The 25,569-nt window shown below is 41.6% G+C and overlaps 1 protein-coding gene across 10 annotated transcripts; it reads right to left on the minus strand.

The window, feature by feature from the left end:
* Positions 1–1,938: 1,938 nt before the first annotated feature.
* On the minus strand, positions 1,939–25,068 carry tasor2 (transcription activation suppressor family member 2). 10 transcript variants are annotated; one of them, XM_084453174.1, is made up of 22 exons: positions 24,764–25,068; positions 24,302–24,432; positions 24,083–24,178; positions 23,904–23,976; positions 22,045–22,136; positions 21,825–21,962; positions 21,560–21,693; positions 17,282–17,298; positions 17,071–17,170; positions 15,284–15,378; positions 15,059–15,159; positions 14,844–14,916; positions 14,630–14,701; positions 12,112–14,484; positions 10,903–11,662; positions 10,402–10,720; positions 6,145–10,260; positions 4,012–4,137; positions 3,202–3,355; positions 2,983–3,088; positions 2,683–2,864; positions 1,939–2,527 (listed from the first exon to the last, which is right to left on the minus strand). In XM_084453174.1, exons 1-22 carry the CDS (start codon positions 24,777–24,779, stop codon positions 2,427–2,429), a joined length of 9,375 nt encoding a protein of 3,124 aa, XP_084309300.1. In that variant the 5' UTR covers positions 24,780–25,068; the 3' UTR covers positions 1,939–2,426. The 10 variants fall into 10 exon arrangements, 2 of the variants coding, with proteins under 2 accessions (XP_084309300.1, XP_084309301.1); XR_014630876.1 differs by lacking the exons at positions 1,939–2,527; positions 2,683–2,864; positions 2,983–3,088; positions 3,202–3,355 and adding an exon at positions 4,393–4,624 and having other exon boundaries at positions 4,010–4,137; XR_014630877.1 differs by lacking the exons at positions 1,939–2,527; positions 2,683–2,864; positions 2,983–3,088; positions 3,202–3,355 and adding an exon at positions 4,393–5,484 and having other exon boundaries at positions 4,010–4,137.
* Positions 25,069–25,569: the final 501 nt, after the last annotated feature.

Genomic DNA, 25,569 nt, shown 5'->3' on the forward strand with positions numbered 1-25,569 from the left:
CTGTGCATTTTTACATGCTGAGATACCTTCAACCGATACCCAAGTGAAATTATTTTTTAACTATTGTAACATGTTGGACATCAATCAATCAAAGCTTTATTTGTATAGCGCATTTCATACCCAGAGGCAACACAATGCGCTTTACAGAGAACAAGGGAGGTGGGCATACGTCCCACCCCTACATATTCCAGAGGGAAGCAAAAAAACAGTAATCACTTGGGGGCCAGATAAGTGAGCTGTAAAAATTCTTCCCTGACCCCTCTCAACAAGGCGATCGAGCAAGCTCCAGGAGTATGTTTGTCTACCGGCTAAGAACATTTATAAAGCAATACATTACATATTACATTTCAGAGTAAGAGAGGCTAAAAGCATCATAGGAGAGAGAACATTCTACGGACATGCTACGACATCCACAGCAGACACGGGGGTATCTATCTGACTCCGGGAGGTCTGCTGGTGACAGTGGGGCATCCACTGGACCTGGTTAGAAGATAGGAGGGAGAGAGAGAGGCACTAGGGAGAGGGAAGGCAGAACAGGGTTAGTAGCACATAGAGCCATACAGACCACACAGATATTGAAACAGGCAACCTGGGGCAAGCTCCTGGAATATATTTGTCTAATGGCTAAGAACATTTAAAGAACAATAAATTACATTAAATTAAATTTTCAGAGCAAGAAAGCCTAAGAGCATCAGGTCCAAGCCGGATGTGGACTGATGTGTGTCTGTGTGTACTAAATACTACGATATCCACAGCTGACACTGGACCTGGTTAGAGGATAGGAGGGAGAGAGAGAGGCACTAGGGGAGGGAGAAAACGGTTAGTAGCACACTAAGTCATTGAAGCAACACAGCTGTCAGAACAGAACAAGCCTGTTTCAGGATAACCAGCTTCTGTACACTACTTGATATACATACATTGCATAGCAGGATAAATACCAATGTATACAGAGGATTCACAGGTAGGTTTGAGGCTGCCTTTCTGTGTCTCAAGGTCCTAGCTAGTGATTGTAGGCTAGGTCGAAAAGGTACGTCTTGAGGTCTCGCTTGAAGACCTCCGTTGTTTCGGCCCTTCTTAGGCACTCCGGTAGGGTGTTCCAGAGGTTGGGGGCATAGAAACTAAAAGCTGCCTCTCCGTGTTTCTTGGTCCTGGCTTTTGGAACTGTTAAAAGTTCAGTACCTGAGGATCTGAGTGGTCTGTTGGGCATGTACTTAACAAGCATGTCTGAAATATATTCTGGACATACTTAAGCCTTAATCACCAAGTGCAGTAGTTAATCTATAATCAACAAGTGCAGTACGTAAACATGTGCCCCACCAATCATGTATTGCTCCTTTGTGTCAATGAAGCAGTGGAAGGAAGTTTAACATTTAATATTTAGGAGTCATTTGCAGGTTTATTCTGCTGATAATACTGTACATTGATGGAAACTTTGATAGGAGCGCACAAAGAAAAATTCCACAATGCTCTGTGAACGTGACAGTCACACTACAAAACTACGCTAAAATTTTTTGTCGGGCAAATATATCTATATGTTATAACATCAGCACTATATTTTGGACATTTGTAAAATATTAGCGGTACCCTAATGTCACTGACACTGAAATCAAGCAGCTAGGTTGAGTAGAATGGACTACAGTTGTACCGAGACATAAGGTATAGTTTTTTGTATACAAAGCAATATGTATTGGCAATGGGAAAAATGAACTGTGGTTAGCACGCCTAGTGGTGGGATCCGGTACATCGTATAACTGACATGCATGGAGAGAGGCCATTTTAATTGTCCCCCTAGCATTTCATTGGGTGGGGGACAATGACTTGTGTAACCTAATTATGTTTCATAATGCAGAGGCTGAGTGTACATTTTAAATGTGAAATTATTTTGATTTCATGCATTCACTTACAGAAAAAGTAGTTTATTTTAGTTCAATTGGGCCCTCAAGGAAAACACCATAAATCAGTGAACACTGAAAGCACATATCAAAATATACAGTGAACATGTTGTATACAAACATTCATCTATACATATCTTCTTTATATATAAAATCAAACAAAATAAATATCTACATAAAATTGCATGAAATGTTGCCAAAATGGGACATACAGTGCTGTATTGTGAACCGATGGCCACAATTCTCAAAACCGGTCTGGACTGGATTCCAATGTTAATGATTCTAATCAGGATCTCTTATTAATACAAAATTCTATACACATTTTCTTCATATTAAATAAAATAAAAATCTACATAAAATTGCATGAAATGTTGCCTAAATGTCTAAAATGGGACATACTGTATTTTGAACCGATAAATAAACATTGATTCAATTCTCAAAATGGGTCTGGACTGGAGTCCATTGTCAGTGACTCTAATCAGGAGCTGTGATTAGCAAAACCTTATAATAATTTCCAAACATGTTTTCAGCTATTCATGAAATTGTGCACGAGTCATTCTGCGAGATCAGCAGGAAAGAGTTGATATTCATTGTCATGATCCCATTTTTCCCAAATGCACTGTCTGCTGTGGTGTCTGCAAAAAAAACAATTAGAAAATTATTTAAAAACCGCAACTATTGTAAATCAATTCTGTAAAGACAAAGGGGAAGTATGGGTAGGGGATTGGATGTTTGAAAATTGTTTCCATCAAGCTTGCAAAACTATAGAAAAGAAAAGTTGGTTTCTCACCAGTTATGAATACAGGGAAACGGGCTGATATATTCTGGACCTGCAAGCGGACCAGGCAGTGGAGGTAGTTGGGTCGCTCTTTTGAAATGACATCACATTCATGGTAAGGCAAGACCTCCACCATTCCAGCTTCTTGGCAAGAATCCAGGAATTGCTTCCTTTCCTGTGCCTCAGCACTCAACCTGCAGGTAGAGTAATCACTTTGGAAGTTAGCTCTTTAAAGTTAGCTCTACCCCTCATCTTTGTGTAAGCTTAGGGATGGAGTAACAGAAGTATGGTCATTTTCAAGGGTAAGCCTACCGTGCTTGCTCTTTTAGCAGGCGACTGTCTCTGTAGTGTAACATCCATTTCCATTTCCCCTTCTTACTCATCTCCTCCAAAAAACGTGACATTCTTTTCATGTTGCCTGAGACAACAGACCGAAAATCACAAATATGGTAGGAGAAATTTTAATGAATTGCACCATGACTAAAAATGTTTGAAGGTTAAAATAATAATACTCAAGTCTTGAGTCCTTACAAAGGCTGAGGACCTCCAGCGCTGCTCCTTCAAACACTACAAAACCGCCTTTGCTAAAGAGTTCTTGATGGGTAAGGTTCACAATGTCATCTGGCTGGTCAATACCAGCAAACAATACACTTGCCGATTTCTTCAGCTCCAGCAAGTGAGGAACCTGGGGGTAGAAAAAGCCTGTGATTAGGAATGTAACGATAACCGGTATAATGATCAAACGCAGTGAATTTCCATTACATTTATCGTGATAAAATTATCACTAAAACCGTGTTTGATTTCCGTGCCTTGAAAAACTCACTTGCAAATGCTGTCAAACATCAACCAAAGTTAGCAACAGTCTCTAAGACACATTATTTTAGTTTTTATTCAAACAAAAAGTGCATAGTGCTGCTACGTTTATTTGTGGTTTTCAATATAAAACTCAGAGAAATGATTTGTGTATCAGAGGTTTTTGAAAATTTTCAGCACATTTTATAATACTGCGATAATACTGATAACCGTGATCATTTTGCTCACTATAATCGTGATATGACATTTTCATACCGTTACACCTCTGCCTGTGATTCCTATTATGCTTGGCTCTATGCATTAACTCTATCAGGGATGTACGGACTTTGTCTGTCTAGCTGAGTAACTACAGTAGGACTGGAATGAGGAACTGATTAGCACTGATAAGATACTGTGAGGACAAGCAATTACAAGAATCCCAATGTACCTGTACCCGTACTTATTACACATGGCAAATACACCTTCTATTCTATTCCAACCTACAATGGTTTTGCAACTGGACTTTATTATATAAACGTACTGCCTTACCTCACAAATATGCTCAGCAATGTCTTCATTTCTTAGGATGATGAGTAAAGGTGATGAAGAACCATCCTCATCAAGGAAGAACTGAGCTGGTCCTACCTCACAGTGACCCTCTGCTTCCAATAGCTCCTGTAAAGTGACAGAGCACAAGCTTACATTAGGTGTGCCATATTATTTCAAATCATTAATGATCTAAAAGATTGCATAATGACAAGACAGTTAGGTCCATAAATAATTGGACATTGGCAAAGTTGTCATCATTTTGGCTCTGTACACCACCACAATGTTTCATTTAAAATCCAACCGTGCCTTAAGTGCAGACTTTCAGCTTTAATGTGAGGGTATTTACATCCAAAACAGGTAAACAGTGTAGGAATTACTTACAATTTTATGTGCCCCCCCCCACTTTTTAAGGAGCCAAAAGTAGTTGGACAATTGGCTGCTCAGTTGTTCCATGGCCAAGTGTGTTATTCCCTCGTTATTTCATTTACAAGAAGAGGATAAAAGGTCCAGAGTTCATTTCAAGTGTGGTTCTTGCATTTATAATCTGTTGCTGTCCACTCTCAAAATGAAATCCAAAGAGCTGTCACTATCAGTGAAGCAAGACATCATTAGGCTGAAAAATCAAAACATACCCGTGAGTGATGAAAAAACATTAGGTGTAGCTAAATCTACTGTTTGGTACATTCTTAAAAAGAAAGAACACACTGGTGAGCTCAGCAACACTAAAAAACCTGGAAGACCACGGAAAACAACTGTGATGGATGACTAAAGGACTATTTCCCAGGTGAAGAAAGACCCCTTCACAATAGTTGGCCAGATCAAGATCACTCCCCAGGAGGAAGGCGTTTCTGTGTCAAAGTCAACAATCAAGAAAAGACTTCACCAGAGTGAATACAGAGGGTTCACCACAAGATGGAAACCATTGGTGAGCCTCAAAAACAAGACGACCAGATTTGAGTTTGCCATAACACATCTAAAAAGCCTGTACATTTCTGGAACAACATCCTATGGACAGATGAGACAAAGATCAACGTACCAGAATGATGGGAAGAGAAGAGTATGAAGAAGGGAAGGAACTGCTCATGATCCAAAGCACACCACCTTATCACTGAAGCATGGTGGTAGTGTTATGGCATGGGCATGTATGGCTGCCAATGGAACTGGTTCCCTTGTATTTATAGATGATGTGAATAATGACAAATGTAGCAGGTTGAATTCTGAAGTGTTACGGGCAACATTATCTGCTCGTATTCAGCCAACAACTCATTGGACGGCGCTGAATGCAGATGGACAATGACCCGAAGATAGTGACCCGGAGCAAACAAGTTTTCCAAGACAAAAACTAAAGGGAAACCTCCCAAAGAACAAGCAGGAACTGAAGACAGTTGCAGTAGAGGCCTGGCAGAGCATCACCAGGGACGAAACCTGGTATCTGGTGATGTCTATGAGTTCCAGACTTCAGGCTGTCATTGACTGCAAAGGATTTGCAACCAAATATTAAAAACGACCATTTGATTTATGATTATGTTAGTGTCCAATTACTTTTGGTCCCTTAAAAATGGGGGTACCACATATACAAAAAAAAGTAATAATTCCTACACCGTTGGACATATTGAATGTTGGTGGGGTACAGAGCCAAAATGATGAAAATTGTGTCAATGTCCAAATATATTGCTCAAAAAAATTAAGGGAACACTTACTCACACTTAATCACATCCAGCCCTCAGTGGGTTAATGATTTTGGTTTCCATTGACCGTCATTTTGTTCTCGGCAAATTGCACAATGTAATCAATAAAGATTTTCAACTCGGTTATTTCGTTCATGAAGATCTGTGATGATGATTGATGACTGGTGTTCCCTTAATTTCTTTGAGCAGTGTATTTATGGACCTAACTGTAATTGTGCTCAAAAGCCAAGGATCTAAAAATGCACTTGAAAATTACTTTCAAATAATGACTTCATGGGCCTGAAATTGTTGGAGAAATATTCTTCTCAATCAGAGCAAAACATACCATAATACTAGATTACAGGAAATAACCTCAAATAAAATGTAAAAATAGCAGTGATACCATGACATTTTAAAAATTATTTACATATCCTTCAGGGTCTCTCTCTGTTTCCATTCCTCTTACCTTGGTCTCGTTGAAGAAGGTATCAGCTGATGTCACCAACATGAAGAACCTGAACTTGATTTTACAGGACTGTCTCACAACAGAATTCAGCTTATCATGCATATTGTCATCCATTTCCCTCTTCATCTGACCACATAAGTCGGTGTTGTTACTTGGTCTGGACTTGGGTGAATCACTGTCAGTTTTTAGCTTCTCTGGTTTGGACAGGAGGTGTTTGCCCGCACAAACGTCATCCATCATGGAACTGTATGACCTAGCACATTCGTCAGCCATGTCTGAAACCTTAGCATGTGCTACTTCATTACCCTTTGCACAAGATAATTTCTGAAGATGCAAGTGCGTCTCTCTACCTGTTTTGTCAGCCATACCACTCCTTTCAGGCATGACCACTTTGATTGTTTTCCCAATAAGTGACGGTAGTGCCTCCCAGTGCTCCTCTGAGCCATCCAGTTCCTTCAGATTAGAGAAGCTCACGGTCACAGGGCTACCACCAGAAGGAGTCTCTTCATTTGACCTGTTGTGCCTCAATTTGCTATAACTGCTAGTCTTGTCGTGGCTGCTACCCCTCCTTTTAGCTTTTAGCGTGTGGTTCATTTTTTCTGAGAAGATGAGACATTCTTGGTCCATAGAGGATTGGGTGAGGTCAGATTGATTCAACTTATTAGAGAACTCCTCCAAAGAACGGTTTGAGCCCATAGTGTTTGAGTTATGAATTGTCCTGGTGTGCATGTTTGGTGAGGGATTCCCAATGGGATTTTCATATGTCACCCTGTTTCCTTTGTGATCCAAAACTGTAACTATGGAGGGCATCGAACCTGAGAAGTCTTCCTCGTTCTCATCAATCCAACTTTCGACTGTCCTCCCACTCTCTTCAGAATGACAATAATTGTACCAGTCTGTTTGTGTTTGGGATACACTTCTTCCACTTTTTCCTGTTTTTATTGAGTTTAAGGTGACAGAGTAGGAGGATGTGCTTGGCTTGCTGGAATCCAAAACCTCATTTTCTTGTGTGTCCCATTCCTCCTCATACTGATCAAAAGAGTCCAGGTCTTTTGTCTTACTAAAGTGGATTGTCCTAACGATGAGCTGTTCTTTGGGCAGCCATTCATCCTCTTGATTAGATACAATATCATCTTGATCTCTCTCGGTTTCCTCGTTTTCATTTATTTCCTCAGAGACTCCAGTGGAGCTCTCACTCGGTCTTGTCATCATCTCAGTGACCAATGATGTGCTAGTAATGGGTACAGTGGTGTTTGCGTGGACAGGAATGGTGAAGTGTAAAGTTTTTAAAACATCTGGAGTCAGAGGGTATTTAATTTGTCCTTCTTCGCAGAGGTCTCCTTTACTCTCCTCATTTTTTGAGGGTTTCACAGCCATCACAGGGCGCTGGCTGTATGGGCGAGGTTCCTTAGAATTGTGAGTTACAAGGTCCGGTGAAGTTACTTTATCACTGACAAATGTCGCTTTTGGTTGTATCGGCTCTGGTTGCATGGGCTCTGCCGACTTGCAGGTTCTTTCTGTGGAAATGCTGGCATCTCCCTTCAAACAGACTTCAGTAGAGTTACTGGCTCTGGTCGAATGGTATTCAGTAAATGTTCTTCTGTGCGTTTTGAGCTGTTCAAGATGGTTTGATGGCATGGAAAGTAGTCCCTCTGAAGTCCATTTGTTAAGGAGAGAGGAGTCATGAAGCCTAGCCAATGGCTGTGTACTCAAGCTAGTATGCAGTCTAGGTTCAGCAGATGTATGAACATAGAATTCTTCTTTCTCTGAAGATATTGAGTGAAGGCTGGGAGATGGGTTGGTGGAGACAGATTTTAAACTAGGGTCAGCGGTTTGTTCCATTAAGAAGTGCCTCTCAATGGCTTCCACATTATTGGGTTTGTCATCGTCGTCTCTGGATTGATGCAGCTCGTTCTCCACAGGGCTAGGAATCTTTCTAGTATCGAGTCCATGAACCTGTTCCTTCTCTAAAATAAGGTCAGAACATGGCTTGTGGTTGTTGGCACATTCAGAACTTGGCAACAGAACAGTCTGCGCAGTGCGACTGTCCTCCACAGGTTCGTGATCAAATGGCAATTCGTCTTGTGTAGGTGTTGAGTTTCTAGCGTAATCTTTCTGTGTGTCGAGGACTTCCCTGACTCTACTACCATAAGCAGCCGAGACACTGACACTATCAGGACAAGGGATGTAATCATATGCTATCTCATCCAGAGTTGGGGTTGGGCATCTCTTGTCAGACACACTTTTCATTGCAGTTACCTGTTGGTTGGGGTAACATATTTTCAACATGTCAGCAGCAGTTGAATTAGCCTCATCTCTCATCTCTTTTTGAGCTGAACTGGTGTGGAGCACATTGATGAGTGGAGTAGACTCACTTGAAATTCCTTCTTCTACTAGGGGTATTTCTATCCGATGTCGGACTATTTCATCTGTCTCATATGATGGTGAAATCTGTGCGCCTTTGATATCCTCCCTAAAAATCCCTTCTTCAATCAGTGGGATTTTAATATGACCTTTCACAAGGTCTGATGTATCATCTAGTGGATATGAAATCTCAGAGTGTGTGATATCCATACTGGAATCCAATCCAACCTCAGATTTTGAAGCATCTGTATTGGAATCTACTTTAATCTGTGTGTGTGTGACATCCATATCGGAATCTACTCCAATCGGCAATATATCTTTCTGATCTTTCACTGCTTCTGATTTCTCATACTCTGGATGTGAAACCATAGTGTGTGTAATATCCTTATTGGAATCTACTCCAACCTTGTGTGTATTATCCTCAATGAAATCCTCAACTCCAATCTGTGTTTTCTCCATCTGATCTTCCACTGCATCTGGTGTCTCATCTTGAAAGCATTGAGGCACGGGCTGGTATGTCTGACTTTGAGCTGTGTCAGTATCGAATTTGCTCTCATCCTGTACCAGTTTGGATTCTCGATCTCCATAATTACTGTCCATGGTTGCTTCACCTACAGAAAGGTCATTGACGTCACACACAGGACCCGTCTCATTCTCGGGTAGTACCTCATGTCTACGTGTAGTCTCATCAAGCATCTCTGATAGGGTCTCACCCAGACACACATCCTCATCATGCTCCACTGGCAGTGCATCATTTATGGAAACATCTCCATCCTGCACATCACTGTGTTCTTCACCTACGGATGCATGTCCATTATCACCAAGAACCTGTAGCGACTTATCCCGTGAATCATTTCCCCTTTGCCCAGCAAACAGTGACTCATGACAGTGCTCCTTCTCATGGTACTCCTCGGGTGGTATCTGAGCCATGGAAACATTCCCATCACCCACTGCAATAGGTTTCTCTTCTCTGAAAGTATTTTCCTTACACAGCTCAGGTGGGACTTTGTCTCTTGGATCACTGCCCATCATTGGTGTAGCCTCCTCAATTTCATGCCGCATTTCAATTTGAACCTCATCTTTAGAGACATTTCCTTCATGCGATGGTTGATAAGCTTCATCAATGGACATGTCTTCCTCATCCCCTATGTCTGCATTATCAATCGATTCCTTCCCAACATGTACAGCTGGTTTTGCCTCGGCACTCAGATGATCATCTTCATTAGCCATTTTCTCATTTGTAGAATCAGTATCCACATCCATTGCAGGTGGATCAGCTTCTGCAAAGTTATCCTCTTTATGATCTTGTTTTTGTGTCTCCTCAATGTGATCATCATCTCTGGGTTCATTTTCATCATGCGCCACTGTATGCTCCACATGGCTACCTTCACTGGTCTCCTCCACCTCAGTGCATGGCTTGGTTTTGGATGGATTTTCACCTTCAGATGGTTGCACCATCTCAACTTCAGATACATTTTGTTCTCCAGTACAACTCCTCTCCCCTTCTTCAGGGTCAGGTGGGTCTTTGGCCTTTATAGCCTCCCCAATGCTCTGAGCCTCTGTGGTGTCCTCTTGAGGAACGCACGTATTTGCTGTTGTGTCACACAAGATAATGTATGATCCATTACTTCTTTCCAGAGACCTCAAGTCAGTGTCTCCCGGGCTGACATCATTTTGTAAGGAACTCTTGCTTCTCTCTTCATCATCCAGTTGATTTTTGTCCGACATGTCAGCCACCACATCTTTGGAACTCTGGAGGGAGAAAGAGGAGAACAGGATAAATTATTCACAAAACATGTATATGAATTAAAGAGATGCATTGGAAAGAAAACCTGAAATGCAACATATAGCGTGATATGGATGTGAGGTGTTTCTGTGAAATTGTTTGCTTACTGGGACATTTTTTACCACGTCATCGTCCTTGTGAGGCACAGGTGGACTCTCCCTGCTGTCCTTTCTGTCCACAGTGAGATCCACCACATCTGTACTTTTAGCTGAAAGGTCCAATACCTCAGATCCTAGGTTTAAGAGAGGTACCCCTTTTTGACCCCCTTTACTAAGGTCCAAAACTTCACAATCAGACATTGTGGAGGCATGACTTGGGTCTATGTGAAAGAACCTGGCAGTTGACCTGCTGTAGAACAGACCAATCCACATGTGGATGATAAGTTGGACCTGCTCATCTGTGTCCTTGAAGTTGAAATTCCAGGTACTACAATAAACATGGAAAACAGGTAGAGAAAATTAGTCAACCAATTGGTCATAACTGCATCTCTGAAATGTGTTGTAACTATAGGCTACCATTGCACTTGACTGCATTTCACCACCAGCATTTCTATACACCAAACATGTCTTACTTATATATCAAAGCATGCGTTGCTGTAAGGTACATACCCATGCAGTGCTCTAGTTACAGTTTTTTCCTTGGGGTCGTTAGTAAACTTGCTGTCTAGATGAAAGTCATAGTTTTCCTTCCAACACCTTGTCACTTGAATTGAGCCATCTTTTTCAACAAAACTGCGTGAGCGCCGGAACTTTCTGCTGCGTGACATGCCTTTGCTGAGATAATCTGGAGCCTTTTCTAGTTGTTCTTCTCTGCTCTTGTCCCCCTGGCATAGGAAGGCACGTAGTGCTGTAGTTCCATCACCATAGATATTCTTGCGATGCTGCTGGAGTCCCTCAGAACTGGATAAAGGGGAGACGTGGAGGAGTGCACCTGACAAACCCAATGGTAGAGATGATGGGGGCAGTGAGTAAGAATGTTCTGAAGAGATTAAGACAACGATCTCTTGGCTCCACTCAAGAACCTTAGGTGATGCGGGCTTGGGGGGGATGCTAGATTTAGCAGTAGAACATCTCCTCAAATCATGAAGAGCTGACGGTGGCTCAAGAGAGCCCGCACTGTTTAAACAGTCACCCTTCTCCAAACTTGGACCAAGTGCTGGGTCTGGCTCTGGTAATACTTCTTCATTACTGCCACTGAGAGCCAAATCAGCAAGTAATGTGAGGGCATCTGTAGGTGGGTCTGCACCACTCGCCCTTTCCTGCAGGCTGTCGCCCTTACTGACTGAATGACTGCTATGAGCAAGTTGCAGGGATTTAGTGTTTGCTAGTCTTTCACTAGCAAAATCTGGAGTGTGAAAATGCAACCACCCTGTAGAGACAAAACAGAAGAGAAAGAGACAGAGAAATTGCATGAAAACAATAGTTGCACATGTAGATGAAAATTACTTTTGAATTGAACACTGTTTTTAAGTAGTCACCAATGCAAATGCAGCATTTGCGATTAAAAGGCTGTAGGGATTGTGTTTCAAGACAAATTGTTCTACAGGTTTAAGAAAGGAGGCTATTCAGCAGTGAAACGTGACTGTGATCTGTGAGGATGCTACTACTACTTGAGCAAAGCAGCACAGCGCTAAGCAAAGGAAGCCATGCAAGAGGTTATTAACACGATTCAAGACTGACAGATGCACATTGCTTTGCAGTTAGGGAAAGAGGAAGAGAGGGAAAATGAATCAAAGTGAACTAGAATTTAAAGTCATTCATCCATGACTGCAATATTACACATTTGATATATATGTAAGTTGACATGAGGTTGCTTACATTTCTTTTTGATAGCCTCAGCAGACACGCCCCGCTTTTGGAGGGGTCTCAATCTGCCCATTCCTGTGTAAGGTGGGAGAGGGCAAGTCAAACGCTGGGACATTTTGTCAGATGTGGCTTGAGGTGTGTCTGGATCCACTTCTCCTGGAGGGTCTTTTCTCAACTGAGTGTTTTTTGGACTTTTCATTTTCTCATCTTTCAACCCCTTGGGTGCCAAGCCTAAGGCCCGTGCCAGGTCTGGGTCCAATGGCTGTGACTTTGAAACAGTACAAACAGTTGTTTCGAGGCTGTCAGCCTCACTCATATTGACACATTCTGACTTGTCCGTGTTCGTGTCCACCTTGTTCTTCTTGACCAAACTCTGATCTTCCACAACTGGAGGAGAGAGTTTCCTTTTCCCCGCTTTTGAAAGAAACTTGCTAAAGGATAGTAGAACAAATCCACGCTTCTTCGTTCCTTCATCTTTGGAAGGAGAGGTAGCTGGTTCTGTGGCACATGCGGCCATGCCGTCCACCTGTGCCATATTGACATCTGGTGAATTGTCGTTAGTGTCTGACCTCTTAATAAGTAAATCATTATTGTCATCTTTCTTTTTCAAAACATTCTTTTCAGAATTAACCTCACTTATTTCTGAGCTTTGGGAATTGCTTTCTCCACCCAGAATCTCTATAATTGCTCTCTTCTGTTCCATCTCCACGGCAAAGCTTGGTCCTTTCTCTGTTTCCATGGGTTGAGGAACTTGTAAAGAAGCTTCAACCATCATTTTGCAATCACACTGTTCATGATCTATTCTCCTGCCATCGTCCAAAGACTGTATATCTTTATCTCCTGAACCATGCGGGACAAAGATTCTCCCACATTTGGTGAAGATTGCCTTTAGGTTCCACTGGTCTGTTTTCCTTTTCAACGGGTGGACCAGAGGTTCAACCATATTATCCTCCTTGTCTGGTTCTTTGTCTTTGACTTTAAGTGTTGACGACCTTAAAAACCTTTTAGCGTCTTTGTCGTTGCCTTGAAGAGCTAGAGCTAGCCTTGAAACCTCCCCATGACGACGTTGTCTTGGCCGCCTCCTCCAGTCCTCTTTCGATAGAGGGGTGACATTTGGGAGTTCAGCTTCTTTGTCATTGACTTGGGGAGCTACAGACCTTAAAACTTTAGACTTCTTATGACCTCGACGTTTTCTTGGCCGCCTCCTCCAGTCCTCTTTCGATGGAGGGGTGACCTTTGGGAGTTCAGAAGGCTGGTTGGCCTTATCAAATTCTCCATTAGTAGAATTGTCACCCTCCACTTGTATTTTGGCTTGTGGAAGACTAGGGGATTGGAGACTGTAGTCCTTGGTGGCTGACTCAGCATTTATCATTCCACATGTCACATCCGTTGTTTGTGCAGAGGTAATGCTAACCACTAACTCTGTAGGGAGGTCATCTAACGTTGGTAAAGTTGACACCTCTGTCGTCTCTGAAAGAGGGTCTGCCGTGGTACATGCTGAAGTGGCAGGTTTCTCTAAGTCCTCGGCCACTATCTCTGTAGGGAGGTCATCTAACATTGGTAAAGTTGACCCCATGGTGATCTCTGTAAGACCGCCTGCTGTGGTACACACAGCAGTGGCAGGTGTCTGTAAGTCCTCTGCTAATGCAGGCTGGGAGAGATCTGCAGGTACCTGCTCTGACACCTCCATTGGATGCATATTGGTCCCTTTATCCTTTGCTCCTGCATCTGTATCGTTACTGTCCTTAGGTGTGTCAGCATGGCCAGAGAACTCCCCTCCTGTCTGCTCCCCTGTATCTGTATCGTTACTGTCCTTAGGTGTGTCAGCATGGCCAGAGAACTCCCCTCCTGTCTGCTCCCCTGTATCTGTTTCGTTACTGTCCTGAGGTGTGTCAGCATGGCCAGAGAACTCCCCTCCTGTCTGCTCCTCTGGGCCCCAACTAGCAGGAGTTCTGGGGCCTCCCTCTGGAGAAGATAGACAGTAGTACACATCATCATCTTGCTCGTCTCCTCGCTCCTCTTGTCCATCTGCCAGGAGCTCTGTGGCCCTGGAAACCGACAGTTGATAAGGGATCAGCTCATCCAGGTATGACCGAAGACGTCGCCATGCCCCTTCTGTCCATGCTGGGGATGAGTAAAGATATTTGGCGGCGTCAGGCACATCATACTGATCTGGAAAGATGCTGGCCTCCCTGGATGGACTGACTGCCAGTCCTGGGTTTATAAGAGCAGCGTAGCTCTGAATATGCTGCTCCATTAGTCCACACAACTCCCCACTGTTGTCAGGTACACACTTCTCTAACTCTGTTTCTGCATAGCTCAAGGCTGGCAGGACCTGAATGACATCTGGTGAAAAGCAGGACTTTTTCCAAGAAACCTTTGTATCTGTGGTAAAACAAGACAAGCCACAAGGTTAACCAAATTATTTCACAATGCATCTCTGAAGACAACATGCTACAACAAATATAAACAGGAAATCACAAATTCATATGAATCACAATCAATTCAACATACACAAATGTTGTATTACCTCTCTGTATAGCCCTAGAGTGTGGAAACACAAACATTCCTTGCACTACCTCAGGCCTATTGGACCCAGCATCTGGAAAAAAAAGGAATCGTTTTTCTTCCAAAATTAAAACTTATACATACACATGTATGACGAAGTACATTATGAACACATTTGTATTGAGTAGTATGGAAGAAATGCATATTACCATGTTCCCCTAGTATGTTACACTTACCTTCATATGTGAGGAATTGTGAAGAATGTAGCAGTATAAGAAAACCACAATCATTCAGTTGTACTGCGAGAGCCTGTAGGTTACAAGAATACCATTCAGTGAAATAAGAGCTTGGTGCGATTTGCTGTCTTTTACAGTATTTCATCCATTTTGATCCCATAAACATTATACATAACATTAGAAATGAATTTTTCTAACTTTATTTTATTTCTCACCAGGTCTTTCTCTCTGAGCTCCTTGACGAGCAGAGAGAGGGAGTCCTCATTCTCAGAGGGAACCAGCTCATACAGACTGCAGCACACACCATCCAGAGAGACTGAAAGACACCACAACAAAATCTAACTCTGCCTCTGAGTGAAGAGCAGTACAGACAGAGCCTGTTGAGTTGGCTTCCTTTTGTTATCATAGTGTCAATTTAAACAATCAGAACATGAACACACCTTCACCGGTGAAACAAGTTTCAAAAACAGCCTTTGGTAGTAACTGCTTCAGATCCACCATGGTAATGGCTCTGTCAACTTTGATAACTGTTGGCCTGAAATTAGACAATATGAAAGAATTATCATTAAAAACACAGAGCAAGTTGAAAACCTAAAAAGATAAAAAGTGAGTTGTCAGGCAGATTGCAACTACATATGAACTAGGGCTGGGTATTGGCAAGGACCTCACAATACGTATCACAATACATGGGTCCCGATACAATATGTACAGTACCTGTATCACGATAAATTGCGATATGATATAATACATATTGCGATACATTGCAATACTCTACATAATTTACTGAACATTTTAAAATGCAGCTGAAAATACAACTCCATCCCCCGCTCCCTGGAGGTGATCCTGAAGACAGAGAACATTTTAAATCAATTTAAACCATTAATAATGTATATATGACTGAATACTATCCTTAATTTTCTATATCTATTCCGTCTTGTACTGTATATTTTCCTTGTTCCTTGTGTCCTTGTTTTTACTGTATCGATACTGTACCGCAGAAAATATTGCATTGGATTGTTGTATCGATTTTATAAATGAAATAAAAAATGTACTTTTTTTGATTTTGGATCACATCCTTGGTCATAGTTTGTACCTATTTAACAGTATATGGCAAATATTTTTTCAAAATTTCCATTTCGTTGTAGTCTTATATCAAATCCTATGATATGTTTCTTCCTGTAAAACAAAATCTCCTGAGTGCTTACGTCAGCAATGCAAGAGCAAGGTCAACCAATAATCTCACGACATCCACCCATCAATCAACGCTATCTCTCTATTGAATCTGTCTAAAGTTGTTATAACCCGCCAACTTAACAACGTTCCAGTCAAATTCCTCTAAATGTTATGTCCCGCCCGTATAGCCTGTTTGAGTCGGAAATACGTCAAACTACGGAAGTTAGATGATCTCAAATGTCAGTTTCAGCTGGACTTTGATTGATTCACAAATAATTATTTTTTGCCATTTAAATATTTTTTTGCACAAATGTATTTTCAATTTGTATCCTGTTCACAATAATTTTGTGCCTGGGGTGTATTGTTTCCCCTACTATTATGGAACCCCCTGTATTTAATGGGTTACTGCAGGCAGGGTCTACAAGCTGCCCAAACATAGCCGGCCAATCACCACCATTCATTTTTTGGACCAGGATTACACAAAAACTACCAGACTGATTTTCATGAAACTTGGGAGGAGTGATGTAGCATGGGCCAACTTAGAACCCACTACATTTTGAAGCGGATCCGAATCATGGGGCGGGTCCATGAACCGTTTCTTGGTTTGTTTGTTAGCAGGATTACACAAAAACTACCTTACTAATTTTCATGAAACTCAGTGGAGTGTAGCATGGGAAACTCATTACATTTTGGAGCAGATTCGAATCACAGGGCGGGTCCACGAGCGGCCATAACACGGCCGGCGCATTTTTTGGACTAGGATAATGCAAAAAGTTCAAGACCGCTTTTCATAAAACTCAGTGGAGGGGTGTAACATGGGTCAATTTATAACCCATTCAATTTTTACGCACACAAAGCCACAACAAACATTCAGGGGCGGAGGTCTGTGCTCTCTGAGCACCATTTCTAATTGGAAATTCTATCATAATTGAATCGAAACAGTGAGACCCGTCACAAGTCATGACCCGAAGAATCTAAATCAAATCGTGAGATCACTACCAATTGCCACCCCTAATATACAGTTAATCTTGACTGGATTACACATTGAACTTACAGTTTTGCTGGGATCAAGGCACCAGTGCTGGACTTCAGACCTACATGATAGACCTGGGAGCTAATTTGCAGCTGACCCTTCCAGGGGCAGTAGTGAAATACTGAAAAGATTAAAATTGCACCAAAACATTAGCAAACCATATCTGCAGAATTTAATAATAGTTACATTCATGGTTAATTTACCACACCAAATTACTATTCTGAATGCTCACCTGCTTTTTCCTCCTTGCTGAAAAACAGACAAAAATGCATTTCATTAAATATATTTTAAAAATACATTTTGCACTTGCGTCAATCTTCAACTCTTCAATTGAATGTTGAATGGCAATGATTAATTCCTAAATGGAATAATTGTAGACAAGCATTCTTATTCACTGTGATATTCGACTGGTCACAACCATGCCATCTACTCTATAATGACAGATTAGGAGGAGTGGATGTCTACGGTGAGTGTCCACGATTATCTCGACAACCGGCCAACATATGAAGTTGACATTCCGCCGATGTGTTTCTCAGCAATCAAGAACATGCAGTGTGTAATGGATATTCTGTATAACCAAGACCTTAGTTGAACTCCTTTAACAGACTGTGTTGTTTTGGCCAGTTGGAACTGATTTTCTTTTTGCCTGCATAGAAAAGAGCATTGTGCATCTACCATCTTATGTCTGTAGAACTAAGCACCCTTGACTGTCTTCACTCGCAATTCCACGCCATACCCACTCTCTCTGTCAACAAAACAGGAATGCACCTGGGGTGGGGGCGAGCGAAAGGTAACTCACACACTCATTTTGACTGTATAAAGCTTACTGTAACTGCAGATCAGGACCACCATTTCTCAGTTTGCAGACTGCTGTGTGCATGAAGCAACTGAGTTTTAAGGGCCCCTTCTCAAGTTGGGTTACTGTATTGCTTGTATGTATTATATGTAATACATTTTGGTAAACTTAGAACGTTGGCATTGAATCTCTCCTGAACAATACCTTTGTCACAGAAAATTCCACAACAAGTGTTGCCTGTGAAGTTTGGATCAGCGGTTCTCGATGGGTGCTGTCCGGTAAAAAGTAGGTTAGCTCTGCGTGGCAGGATACGGTCAACCCAAGATCCATGACAACAAGGGATTACAATGCTACCAGCTATAGTAGCTAGCTACAGATAGTCTGCATTCTAGCTTGATGTAGGAATAGAAAAGGTCAATGCTGTTACATGCAGCCCATTTTCCAATTTGAGAACACCCCTAGACAGTGAGGGGTACGATGGGAGGCCTCAGGAAGACTAATAGAATAGCCTAAGATATATGTTTATTTTGCGACCCTTGAGACCCATTGAGACGACCCTCGGTAATGAAGTGAGTAGCCTCACGACCTTTGGGTGGCGTGTTTGAATGCTTGAGACTCACTTGTTGCTTGTGCGGAAGAGAGCGTGAGTTTGGATGATACAGCGAATGGATAAATGGCCGGTGAAGCCTAACCCTTTTAGAAACTTTAAGAAAAACATAAACTCAAGCAGAGTGACAGCGCATGCCAGGGCTGGCGCTGCTGTCTGCCAGCTGGAGAGGGACAGCTATGCGTGGGCTAGGATGTGTGACAATACAGGAGTTGGCCGTCTGTCAGTTGGAGTTGGAACTTGCTCACAATGCGTGGACCAGAGTTAAAGGAGTAGTAAAGGGAAAATGCATGTTTAGCCCTGTTTTAAGGTTACTTATGATCATATACAATGGTTCAGATCAAAACGTTGACAAAACTAGCACTTTTGAGAAAGTCTGATAATTGCTCTACCACCGTTTTGGTCATACAATGGATGTGTGTGAGCACCGTGAAAAATAATTAAAAAAACATTGTTAAACTCTCAATTTCAAAGACAATAAACTCACCGAGGTGTTAGTTGGCGTTCTGACATATAATTCGCCATAAAGTAAGATTCTAGTTAATCTGGAAAGGCTTTTTAAAATATTTAGCATAGAACTATTTAGTCGCAGCACATATGTGCGTAAACTTCCGCTTGAACTGATTCCGATCTCGCGCAATGCCTTGAAGTAGTTCCGCTTCCTGAATCCCCTCTGCGGATTGATCTACACATCTACAACGGTCGCTTCAATACAAGTCAATGGATTTCATGAAATGATCAATAAAACCCTACAGGATTCATACTTTGCGGCGAATTTGATGTCAGAACACCAACGGACACCAATTACCCCCTCAGTGAGCTTCTTGTCGGTGCCCACCCACATCCATTGTATGACCTAAACGGTGGTAGAGCAATTATCAGACTTTCTCAAAAGTGCTAGTTTTGTCAACTTTTTGATCTGAACCATTGTATATGATAATAAGTAACCTTAAAACAGGCCTAAACATGCATTTTCCCTCTACTACTCCTTTAAGAGAGTCAGTGTCGTGGGTTAATGTAGGCCTTTTGTTCATTATAATTTCTGTGCCACAAGCAAGACGGTGCAACTGTATATATGTATAGGTTTGGCCCTGGGCGGAATACAGGAGAGGAAATGACTGTTTTGCGACTGATCATTCCCTTAGACAACGCGGCCATATGTATAGTGCAGAGGTTAATAAGCATGCTCATCCCGGGAGTCTTGAATTCTTAATGAGTGAGGATTCTAAAACATGTATGATCACAAAAAGGGAAATCCACACTGACGAAGGCCGGAGGGCTGAAACATGTTCGTTGTCTGCTGAATAATATGCAAATTAAAAGCAGTTAAAACTTATGAGTGTGGATTTCCCTTTTTGTGATCATATCGCCAATATACCACAGGTTATGCTGGTCTAAGGCACGAGGGTTGTGCCTGCCCAAAATTATTAGGGCAGTCATGATACTGTAGATGTAGGTCTACTAAGCAAGCATGATATGGGGCAGACTACAGTGGTACTCAATATACAACATATTATAAAAGTAGAACCTATCCAATAATACATTTTTGCCAAGTTAAGATAAAAGCACAGCGTCCTTATGAAAGAAAACTAGCTAGCTAACATGATTTATAATGTCAGCACACTAGTCTGCTAGCTAAATGAAATTATAGGGGAGTGGTTATCCTCACGTGTTTTCAACCAGTTAAAAATAGGACAATAGTAGAAATGTCCCAATCACCTGTTTTTGGCCCGGATCCGATCCAGAGTCATTTAAGGCTGCAATCAGTGGTTTTATTTTACCAATATATTCCGCTAGATGGCAGTATGAGATTTGTTTACAAACGAATGGCTAAAACGAATGGCCAGAGCCATATAAGGCATGGGGGCGGAGCAAAGGCACTTGCTGGCTTTTGACAACACAGGCAGAAATGCCGGAATAACAGACAGGCGACTGGTAGGGATGAGTCATTGAAGTAGGATGCTATTAGGACACTATGACTCAGTGAAACAATTCGTTTTGACAATATTAATAAATTCAAAGATTTCTGCTTTAATATTGAGTATCGTCTGATACCGAGTCCAATCCGATATTTTTTTCCTTTGGTTTCCAATTGAAAATATTTCCACACTACATTCATTTTATGGTGGTTTTCCCGAGCCATGTACCTGTTTGACTCTACTCAACTTTACTTATTTCAATTTGCTTGAGAGGAAGATTGCTGGCCAGGGTCTGTTTTCCCCTTTCATTTTTACCCTCTCCCAACTGGTCACACCATGCAAAATTCGCCGGGAATCTGCATGAAATAGACATCCATCCCATTTTATGCTAATTTGAAGCGTCTAGACTTCGCACATCACAAGCGAGTACATCGCCACTAGAACTTGAATTACCCACTTTTCGATTTCGGGCCCCCATTGGTTTTGAATGGGCTCGAGATCGTTGCGCGTCGACTGTGCTAGTGGACATGCAGCTTTAAGGTGGCAGAGCTACCGAAGCAGCGTCCAAAATGCCCATTTTACAGTATGTGCCCACAAAGCACACCATGATGGGAGGTTTCTCAGGGTCTGCCGACACAGAAGTGCAAGTAGTGGTGTTTTTATATGTAAAAAAAAAAAAAACATACCAGCGAAACATATTTCATGAGGGGTGGCAAGAAATTTTATCAGGGTGGCAGGTGCCACCCTTTGGGGTTGCCACTGCTAAAAGCTGACGTTTGCCATGGACCTGGAGTGGGGACCTTTGTTGGAAGGTCCAATATGTTTTTACAAATCAAGACTTGATAGCCTAACAATGGCATAAACTTCAGTGCCATTTATTTATTTAAGTCAAATCGAATCATGGATTTGAGAATCGTGACACCCCTAGTCCTAAGTGTATGTTTGTGTGTGTGTGCCTGCGTGTGTTTGTATTACTGTGGCTGTGTGATAATTCTGGAGGTGGTGGTGGGTGGGGTGTATTAGTTGGCTTTTAAACAAGGCACTATATCCGTCTCAAATCTCTTAAAGGGGCCATGCCATCAGAAACGCAGATGGATGAATGGGTGGATGAATGGAGTACAGTATATACATAGACAGAACAAACCACAAGGGGTCCATGGGCACTTTGCACTAATTTTGTAAATGTACCTTTTCTCCTGATGTTCCGTGGTGGGTGCTTTGGTACTATCCCCGTAAGAGAATGATACAATAGCAAATGGGCAGACGTGGCTCGGAGACTGGGCTGTTGCCTTTCCATCATCGAGCAGCTCATACATGAAGTACTGGAAGGCCAACACAAATATTTTCACATATACACTACACAGGAAGTTGAATATAAAAATAAGGCAGATTTAAAAAGGTAAGAAGAATATGGGGTGGGGTAATTGTGTCCAGTGGGCTGTCAAGTTCTCACCTGGGTTCGCTCAAAGGCCATGAAAGAGCTGGTGTTAGCTGACACTGCAGAGAGCTGGTCTGACACATGGCAGTCATACCCCACGGATGGAGCGGTGAAGTTCTGAGTGTAGTTCTCTGACACCGCTTTGATTCTGCCCTGTAGCACCACAAAGTGAGTCAATTGAATGCTCCACTCCAGTAAATTCCACCACACTGCATCCAGGTCACTATTTCAATACCTTAGTCAGCCTGATGATGGCGATATAGCCAGATTTCCCCTGGTACCAGCGGTTCAGGTCCAAGCAGTCCGAGTACTTGGATATGTACACACCTGAATTAACAAAACAAAAAAAACTTGTTGATAAGCAGGCCAAATCACATAGGTTGGGTGGGTGGGTTTGTGATCATATGAGACATCAATTAATGAGTCAATTACATTTTGCAGGACAGCATTATTGTATTACATTAATGAAAAGCAATAATATAAGGCACAGGTATTGTTAAAAATAATTTCAGTCCAGTTTTACATTCAACCTTTCAAAACACAAATGTCAAGGTCATGAGGCCATGTTGCAAACAACTATCTAGGTTATATAAAATACTGTAGTTTCACCACCAAGCTACACCCAAAACAGGCACAATCCAATCTATATCCTCATATGAATGCCTTGCACCATATTTCTAAACGTAGGAGATATATGTTGCCCTAAACCAGCAACCAAAACCAGCACACCCTGTATGCCTTTTTGTGACTCGCTGTAAAAAAAAGAAAAAGAAAAAGAAACAAGGAAGTAGCTTCAAATAGGACATCATACTGTTTTTTTTGGCACCTTGGTCAGGTTTTCTGCAAAGGTGTGAAAACCATTTGACTACAATATACAATAACATCGTTTTCATAATGAATGAATAGCATGTTGTAATATAACAATTAATCTGAGTTTGCTGCTGCTGAGGTCACTGAAAACTACAGTTTAAACAATAGGACATGAGAAGGGCGGGCAGGAAAAACGTGTTGATGCACATTCAAGTGTCAAAGACAAGTCACTGAGTAATAGGGAGAATGACGTCTTCTCACAAAAGGCTTCATATGTAATGATGCAGCATAAATGCTTCCCACAAACAGCAAACAGTGATCTAACTGGGTCTAGTTCTAACATGCCCTTCCGCTGTGATACAAAATCAATACTATCAATACAAAGCATCTAACAAGGACTTTGACCATCATTTGCTTCTTCTGCTGTTATCTCAATATGGGCTTGGTGCCTGTAGACTTTTATTGACATTTGTCAGGAGTGCTCAGCCACCAGCCACTTTCCCTGTAGACTCACGAGTCAGTCTCTAAATGCTTGAACGTCTGGCATCAAGAGACTAGTTTCCCAACTGCGGTAGACTGCTCTTAGCCTTGACAACAGAAGCTTAGCTTCATTGAAGTTGTGTCCTAATGCCCTAATGATTGACAATGATCATGTTCAAAGACAAACTAGTGAACAACAATATAGGACTGGTATCCTATCCTGCTGTAACAGTGCAATTTGAGCTAATATAAACCCTTTGGACCAGCAAATGACAACCTTTTAGTCCAGCAAACATTAGGCCTAAATAAAGAGTTAGGTTTCAATGAACCCCTCTGTCAGACACATTTCCTTGCACTTTCGCTTGGCCACTGGTCTATGGTAGCTGAAACCATAAATTAAACAGTTTCACTTTCAGGAACATTCAGGTAGAGGGACATGGAACACAGTATGCACTGAACTCAGCGCTTGGTAAGTAAACAATCTCTGCTCCTGGTCGTCTCTCTTTCTGTTCTACAGCCAAATATCTACCAGTTATAACTAAAAGCTCACTAAGGACATGTTACATAAATACACGTGTATTTTAGCAATTTCCAAGTGGAGCTTCGCATAAGAAAAAAGTTAGGGAAAAAAGCATGTCAGTAATGGTATGGTCTCTTATCTTAAATGTATAATATTCACTACTGTGCAGAGCACTATCGTGTCATTCTCACTCTGTACTAAGCCAACCCATAGGAATAGTAAATGGTTTGGCCAGAAAGATGTTCTTCTAAATACCATTAAGATAACTAAAACATGTTATTTACCCTTAGAAGGATCTCCCAGTGTTGAGCATGTGCTGTGTCCAGTTACTACACCCGTTTCTGCCAATGTATTAGCCTTTCAACAGAAGAACACAAGATTAAATCAGAAACATTGATATAACTTTTTTCTTGGGATTCAGCAGGTGTTTAACATTGTATAGTGGTTTAATGCATCTCCATACTTTGTTCTTATCCTCAAACAGCAAGAAGCCATAAGACTCCTCCAGTTCCTCTTCAGAGTATCCCATATTTCTTCTCTTTGTGCGGAAGGTCTCATACTGTCAACAAAGAGCTTATTGAACCCCAGGGAGAAGTTGTGCTACATGCCTAATGACATACACAGTGGGCACAAATCAAAATGGTGAAACAACCTTGAAAAAGTTCTTGAATAGGCTACTAACCCGTTCTTGCAGTGTGCCATTCTTTATCAAGAAAGCAGATGTATATCTGAAAGACTGCCTAGACTCCTCATATATGTATGAAGTCTGTAGTGGAGGCAGAATGATGTCGTCAAAGTCCTCCACATCTGCGGCTACAGGTAACAAAATCAACGGTAAACAGAGGAGAAAAAAAGGTCAAAAAGATTTACCGAGTAGCCTACTGTGGTCAGGGACCTATGCATGTACTTGTAACGTAGCCTAGTCACTGGCTGAACAGACGAAGCCATGTTTTAACTTTCATTTACTGTTCGCGTGTTGTGTATAGTAGCCTCATAGCTACTAAAACCAACAACTGTAGATAGTAGGCTATATAATAGATTAGCGTTAATCAAAAACCATATCAAAAGTAATGCTGGTATGTCACCTCTCACAATTATAATAACGCTAGTTGAAAACTTATGAAATCTGATGTAGGTACGTCACCTCTCACAATATCCATAGTTGAAAACTTATGCAATCGGGCGGTTTCCCCTTGATTGTAGAGGAAGCATGCCTTGAAACATGCCAATTCTTTGATCTCGACGATTAAAAATTAATACCGTATCTATCTATATGTCTATCTAACGTTATCTATAATATATATATAGATGTTCCGTGTGGCTGGAATGTCACAATCTTCTGCTCAAAGTCACTTCTCTTCTCAACAGCTTTAGTAGCAACCAGGAAGTAGCCTACAAAAATATAACTATGCGAATTAAGCGAAATGGATCATTAAATTCGATGTCTTGTTATGCTCAGCCAACTGAACTACTATCTGAAAAATAACAAGTTGTTCGTGCCGCTGCCCTAATTAGGCATTGGAATAGCATTCGAAAAGGAAACAGAAACTTAGCCGCCTCGCTTCCATTTTGAAAGAGCTCTGTGCTGTGTGGTGTGGGGTCTCTCTGCTCCGCATTGAGCATGAGCAATGTGGAAAATAAATGATTGTCTACGCACTCATTTTGCAATAGGCTATAGGCTAACAGCTAGTAATGACCAAGTTTTTTCTAAATACAGAATAAGGCCGGGGGATAGAATAGAACATGATTATCTAGACTTAATAAGGGCGATTTCATATCACCCCAGGAAACTAAATGGTGAAACAACTAGGATCCAAAATCTCACAAAAAAAATCATTCTTTATCTCTTTAAATTAACGAGGCTGAAGTTAGAACCCGTTTCTCAGAACCCGTTTGGAATTATCCGGTACACCTTAAAAAAAAAAAAGGTTCTACCTTTTAAAACTACCC

The sequence above is a fragment of the Borostomias antarcticus genome (assembly GCF_949987555.1).
Source record: "Borostomias antarcticus genome assembly, chromosome: 18".
In the NCBI taxonomy this organism is placed as follows: Eukaryota; Metazoa; Chordata; class Actinopteri; order Stomiiformes; family Stomiidae; genus Borostomias; species Borostomias antarcticus.